Source organism: Somniosus microcephalus, unplaced genomic scaffold (assembly GCF_052327205.1).
Source record: "Somniosus microcephalus isolate GS21.2 unplaced genomic scaffold, FLI_Smic_1.0 unresolved_chr1, whole genome shotgun sequence".
Lineage (NCBI taxonomy): Eukaryota > Metazoa > Chordata > Chondrichthyes > Squaliformes > Somniosidae > Somniosus > Somniosus microcephalus.
In genome coordinates, this window is record NW_028225179.1 from 121,731,942 (window position 1) to 121,739,211 (window position 7,270).

Genomic DNA, 7,270 nt, shown 5'->3' on the forward strand with positions numbered 1-7,270 from the left:
TGAATGGCGGAGCAGGCTCGAGGGGCCGAATGGCCGACTCCTGCTCCTATTTTTCTCTGTTTCTTTCTGTGTTTCTAGGTTTCTACCATCCTGACTGAGAAGTATATCACCGATCCTTCATTGTCGCAGGGTCAAAATCCTAGAACGCCCTACCTAACAACACTGTGGGAGTACCTTCACCACATGGACTGCAGCAGTTCAAGAAGGCGGCTCACCACCACCCTCTCAAGGGCAATAAGGAATGGGCAATAAATGCCGGCCTTGCCAGTGACGCCCAGATCCCATAAGTGGATAAATTCGAAAAATAAGCAATTCCGAGCGGGTGTGATTTTCTTTAATTCCTCTGTTTTGATTTTCCATTGTTTACAGCGAACCTGATGTCAATTGTGATCCTGTCCCGGGGAAAGTGCGGCCTCTCCAAAGGAATCACTCGTTACATGACGGCTATGGCAATAGCAGATCTCATGGTCTGTCTCTTCAATGTAAGCGTGGCAAGCATCTTTCGGTATCATTTCCCGCATTCATTCTTGAACTACACCATAGTGTGTCGTCTTAGTTCCTTTATACAAGTAGTTAGTAGCCAACTCTCTGTCTGGTCCACACTGTCGTTCACCTTTGACCGCTTCATAGCCATTTGTTGTCAGAAAGTAAAAGTAAAATTTTGCAACGAAAGAATTGCCACTGTGGTTCTAACTGCGGTGTGTGTGCTCAGCTTTTTGATAAACATTCCAGTTTATTTCCGTTTTAATCCCTACTATATTGTTGGGGATATAGAGTGGGGCTGTCATACAGTAACGGGATATGTCTCTTCGCCGAGATGGTTAGCTTACAAGTGGATTAGCACCTTAGCTTCCCCATTACTTCCATACCCTGCGATGTTACTGTTGAACTCTCTCACTGCCAGGCACATCTTAGTGGCCAGTAGAGCTCGCAGAGCCCTGAAGAGCCGCAACACTGGGGAGAGCAGCAGTGATCCTGAGATGAAGGACCGAAGAACATCCATCATTCTGCTCTTCACTATCTCGGGGTGTTTTATTGTGTTGACGGCGCCAGTTACTATAATACACATTTCTGTCAGTCTCACGGAGATAATTACATTCACTGGTTCAAACTCGCTTTATTTGGCGATCAGGATCACCCTTCTGTTGAATTATTTGAGCTCTTGCACAAACACCTGCATTTATGCGTTGACCCAGAGGAGATTCCGGGAGGAGGTGAAAAATATGGTGAAATACCCGTTTATTCTCATTCTTAAATTATGCAAGTAATGAAAGTAACTGCACATAAAATAAACCCTATTTCCCGGTATCCAGCTTGTTGTTGCTTGATCAATTTGGCTGAGGCAGGTTCTGCACGTTCTTTCTCATCCCACCACATCACCAGTTGTCCCACTTCCCTTATTTGCAAGGAGACGGTAGTTCTGCTGCTGTTGTGAAACACGCCACGGCGACTTCACAACCTTTCTCCATTCTTCATCTTGAGAGGAATACACAGCAGACAAGGATCCCCATTGGCCCTTGACATAATGTAGAAAATCCCTTATGGACCCGATGGCCGAAACTTTCAGAGATACAATGGGAATTTGCCTTCAGCTTCATGTGTGAGGACATCAGGGACTCATTGGGAATATTGCTTCTGCATCCAGTCTGTAAGGAAAACAGTATGGTCTCTGTGTGTGTGAAGATAGCAGAAACACGATGATCGGATATGTATTTCTCAAAAGTGTAAGGAACAAAAAGTGTTTTTTATTCTCACAAAGCTCCAGACCGTTGTCCTGACTGGAAATTGACAGACACAGGAAGTCACATCAATGGGTGCGCGCGACCATGTAGGAATTGAACCATGTTGTAAAATAATGGGAATCTGGACTATCTTTTAATTGAATTTATTCTTAGAATGTGGGCTTCGCTGAAAAGTGTTGGCTATCTTGTTGAGTTAAGGGTTAAAAATCAAACCGCCTTGTATCTTAGAGCAAAAGACTTTCCACCATAAACAGGATTACGGTAGCATGGTGGTTATGTTACCAGACTAGTGAATCAAATGCCTGGAGTTATGACCTGGATTAGATGTGTTCCAATCCCACCACAGAAGCTGGGGGATATAAATTCAGTCAATTAATTAAATCTGGAATTAAAAGTATCAGCAATGGTGACCATGAGACTTGTTATAAAAAACCCAGCTGGGTCCCTGATATCCTTTAGGAAAGGTAAACTGCCATCCTGACCTGTATGTGACTTCCAGACTGACAGCAATGTGGTTGACATTTAACTACCCTTCACCACACAGACTGCAGCGGTTCAAGAAGGCAGCTCACCAGCACCTACTCAAGGCGATGTAGGGATGGGCAATTAATACTGGCCTTGTCAGAGATGTCCACGTCCTGTGAATGAATTAAAAAAACAGCAGAATGCCTTAGCAAAGTAATAAGTGACTTGGACAACATCGAACGTGAGTGCTTAAAGTATAACTTTAGTGGCTTGTGAAATAACAATAGGCAATGGATTTATAAACTACAGTGTAGAAATGATGTTTAGGAAGCTAAGCTGTTAAGAAAACGACATCTCAATCGAATCCAGAGTGTCTGGGTAAGGAAGTCTTGTTTGAGCGAAATATCTTTGAAGTAAACAATTAAGGCTGCTTATGTAAATAGACTATCTTCCACGGATTCAGGAACAGGTACATCAGGAGGTCTTATCTGTGACATGTACCTTTGATGCAGGCAGAGTAAGGTGTATAAAGGAGCAGGGTGTTCAACAGCTAGTGGGAGATCTCTATAGAGAAACTGAAAAGCTACTCTCTGTATACAGTATAGACTGATCACCTATGCTATATATGAATAAAGTCTGTTCTGTATGCGCCACCATCAAGTGTCTCGTGCTTACTCGAAGCGTGTTGTTGCAAACCAGAAAAGGAAGGAGTTTGACAAGCAGTTGATCTAACAGCAAGTCCGGCCTTTATTACCCATCCCTAGTTGCTCTGATCAGGTTGTGATTGACCTTCAACTTGAACCGCCGGTAGCAGTTTAATACTACTGAGTGGCTTACATAAGAACATAAGAAATAGGAGCAGGAGCAGGCCAATCGGCTGATTTGATCCTAACCGCCAATCTACTATCACAGAAACATCTCCTGAATCTAACAGAATTAGAAACACGAAATAGGAGCAGGATCAGGCTACACGGCCCCTGGGCCCGCTCCGCTACCCACAGGGCCATGTCCGATCCGAACCTAGACTCATGTCCAAATTCCTGCCCGCTCCCCGTAACCGTTAATTCCCTTTGCTTCTAGGAAACTGTCTATTTCTGTTTTAAATTTATATAATGATGTAGCTTCTACAGCTTTTTGGGGCAGCATATTCCATGGACCTACCACCCTCTGAGTGAAGTAGTTCCTCCTCATCTCAGTTTTAATAGAGCAGCCACTTATTCTAAGACTATGCCCCCTAGTTCTAGTTTCACCCATCATCGGGAACATCCTTCCCGCATCCACCCGATCCAACCCCTTCACAATCTTATATGTTTCAATAAGATCGCCTCTCATTCTTATGAACTCCAATGAGTAGAGTCCCAATCTACTCAACCTCTCCTCATATGTCCATCCCCTCATCCCCGGGATTAACCGAGTGAACCTCCTTTGTACTGACTCGAGAGCAAGTATGTCTTTTCTTAAGTATGGACACCAAAACTGTATGCAGTATTCCAGGTGCGGTCTCACCAATACCTTGTACAACTGAAGCAATACCTCCCTATTTTTATATTATGTCCCCCTAGCAATGAAAGCCAGCATTCCATTGGCCTTCTTAATCACTTGCTGCAGCTGCATACTAACCTTTTGAGTTTCGTACTTTCCAGTTTCTTGCCATTAAGATAACAACTTGCTCTCCGATTTTTCCTGCCAAAGTGTATAACCTCACACTTTCCATTATTATATTCCATCTGCCAAATCTCTGCCCACTTACTTAGCCTGTCTATGTCCCCTTGCAGGTTTTTGTGCCCTCCTCACTCACTACTTTCCCTAAAATCTTAGTATCATCTGCAAACTTTGATATGTTGCACTCGGCCCCTCCTCCAAATCGTTAATATAGATTGTAAAGAGTTGGGGACCCAGCACTGACCCCTGTGGAACACCACTAGTTACTGATTGCCAGTCTGAGAATGAACCATTTATCCCAACTCTCTGCCTTCTGTTAGATAGCCATTCCTCTATCCAGGTCTAGTTCACTTCTGAAGGCAGGTAAAGAGTCAACCGCATTGCTGTGGGATGGAAGTCACTAATAGACTAATAAAGAGTGCAGGTTTCCTTCCCTATAGGACACCAGCGAATCAATTTGGTTTTTACAATAGGCGAGCTTCGTGGTCACCTTTACTGCTTTTTATTTTCAGATTCGTTCCATAAACAAAAGTAACATTTTCAAACGGCCATGGTGCGATTTGAATGCGGAGGCTCTGATATTACTCGTCCAGCAACATGGCCACTACACTAGCTGACCAATCCGTGAAGCTGAGCTTTGGTTGCAAAAGAGTCGTTCAAATTAGGAGGTCATGGTTTGATTTTTGGTGGTAGGAGTTCAGCAATTAGATTCAAAGCTCAAGGATTGGTGGGGAGGGGTGGAAATATTGGGCGGGGTCCACTCTCCTGATCAAATTCAAATGACCCCTCTTCGAAAGTTTCATTGGCTGTGCATATGATATCTTCATTCATAGGGACCAAAGGACATCTTCCCCTTGTGTGTATAATATCATCACTCATCAAGACCGAAGGGAATATTTCCATTGTGTAGATAATGCATACACTCATAAGGACCAAAGGATATCAACCCGTTGTCTATTGGATATCTTCACTTTTAGGGAAAAGAGGAACTGTCTGCATTTTGTCAAGCACCCATGGGAATATGATCCCCCTGTGTTTTCGAAGAAAGATGAACAGTTGCAAAACGTTGTAAAGTTTAAGCTATTACAAAGCACTCTATCAGTAACATGTTTAGAAGCTGAGGAGGAGATTGAAATCGGGAAATGAAAAGATCAGAACGACATTAGCAGAGTGTGACTAGTTGTGAGCCCAGGGAGCGGTATTGGGGCACACCTTTCCACTATATTTATAACTAACTTGGATAAAAGAATTAGACAGCTGTATATATAAGTTGGCTGATGAAACCAACTTAGGTGGCACAGTAAATAGCATAAATCAGTGCAGAAAATGCGAAACGGGCATTGATAGTTTAAGTAAGTGGGTAAAACTGTGGCAGATGGAGTTCAAGGTAGGAAATTGTGAGGTCTTCCATTTTTGACCTCAATAAAGATAGATCAAAGTATTTTATGAATGGCAAGAAGCTAGGAACTGTGGAGCAGTAGAGAGGTTTAGGGTCCCCAGTACATAAGTCAGTAAATGCTATTGGACAGGTACAAAAAGAGTTTTGGATATTAAGGGAATCAAGGGATATGGGGATAGTGCAGGAAAGTGTGTAAGAATTCGTAATAATTTACAGTTCTGAAGATTATTTTTTTTTTGATTAAAGAATCCCTGGGCGTTGTGCTTTTAAATTTCCAGGGATAAAAATGGCTGTCACCACATGGCCGCAGACAAAGGACAATGCTTTGTTTACAAAGCAATTGAATGCTATTAGCATTTATTTGTATATCGAGTGGATACATCTAAACTGCAGAAGAGACTTTTGTATCTTGAATGGGATCCGTTTAAGAATTGAATGGGTTTTTAAATCACCCAGCACTGGACAATAGAGCAGTTGTATTTCCCTTTTGTTTCAGACCAGGGAGCTCCGGAAGACACATTAACCCAGTCTAACCACTCTGTGTTAGCCAATCACAGCTTTCTCTTGGGTATTGGACCCTTTGGGCGGGGTATTTTGCACACAGCCCTTGCAGGGCAGAATGGCAGGACCTCACCAGGTACAAAGATAGCTGCTGAGAAGCTATCTCGCTCTTTACTTCGCTGGACCACAGGTGAGCAGGGTGTTCTGACTCCTCGGCAAGGCCACCTAGCTGGAGTTTGGGGTGGTGATTTAAGGGAATTGCTAAGATTGTTTAAATAACATTGTAGCCATTGTATCCCTCGTTTTCGCCGTCTGCAACCCCCTGTTATATAGTTTTACTGTAATTACTGTGTTCGTGTGGTATAGATTATTCTTTTGATTGTAGTTTATTTAGGTAATAAAACTTGTTTCGCTCATCCAAACCACTTGTCCGTTTTAATATCATTAATTATAAGTTCCTCCACTGAGAACTGAAGGAGGGTTAGCGATTCAAAACCGCTGTTTGTAAATTGGTTTAGATTGCGGCAGCAAAAGGCTGCAGGCCGGGTAAATTAGCATAAACCAGTTAAAAGATGCCACCCTTACAAATGGCGAGCCAGCCAGGAGTGGAGGCAGTTTTTGATTTAATAAGTGGTCTGGATCTGGAGAAAGTACCAGCTTTTGTGTCTCTCGTTTTCAGTATGTGGGTAGCCCTGCGAATTTTAGCGGCAGTTTATAGGCTGACCTATCAGGGTATAGGTGGCTGGGTTAAGGAGGGTGAGAAGACGGTGCAGGAGAAGGTAGAAGAGGCCAAGAATTGGGAGTCCCAGCTTGAAAAATGCCAGGCGGAGGTAGAACGCATCAGAGAGGTGTATGAGGCCAGAGCTAGTGGAATGAGGGTGCGGGAAAATGCACGCCTCATACTAGGGGTTACGAAATGCCAGGCATTTATAGAGCGCATTGTGCAGGAAGTAGCAGAGGCTAGGGACAATGAGATGAGGCTACAAGAGGAGAATGCACACCTCACCCAAGAAGCTAGTGAGGGAGAGAGCCATGCGAGAGACAAGACAGAGTTCCTAAGATATCAAATCATAGAAGCAAAGAGGAGCGAGATGAGACTGCGGGAAGAGAATGCCCGACTCACCTCAGAAGCAACAGAGCAGGAGGAGAAGGTTAGGGAGGAAAAGACAGCTTATAAGCAGGCCTGTGTCCTAAGGTTTGAGGAAGCAGATCATGGCCCCTGTAGGGCAGAGATAGAAAGCCTTAACATGGCTTTAAATGCATCAAAGGGGATGATTTGTTGGATCAGCCCGAAGGCAGGTCAGCTGGACTTTGCTGGTAGCCGAAGTAGAACCCTCCCACAGGCAGCACCCAGAGCGGAGCTGGATTGGGAATTAGAGACCCCAAGACCGCAGCCCACAGCTCCGAGTCTTGAGGAGCTCTGGCAGCGAGGAGGGGTGGACATAGGGTGGTAGGAGAACACCAGCAGGCCCCGCTAGGCAGGTGGGGACCAGGATCAGTA

General features: G+C 44.1%; 1 protein-coding gene across 1 annotated transcript; it reads left to right on the forward strand.

Annotated features, from left to right (window-relative positions):
• The first annotated feature begins 437 nt into the window (after positions 1–437).
• On the forward strand, positions 438–1,311 carry LOC147095775 (mu-type opioid receptor-like). Its single transcript, XM_085974006.1, has one exon. It carries the CDS (start codon positions 438–440, stop codon positions 1,266–1,268), a length of 831 nt encoding a protein of 276 aa, XP_085830132.1. The 3' UTR covers positions 1,269–1,311.
• The last annotated feature ends 5,959 nt before the right edge of the window (positions 1,312–7,270 follow it).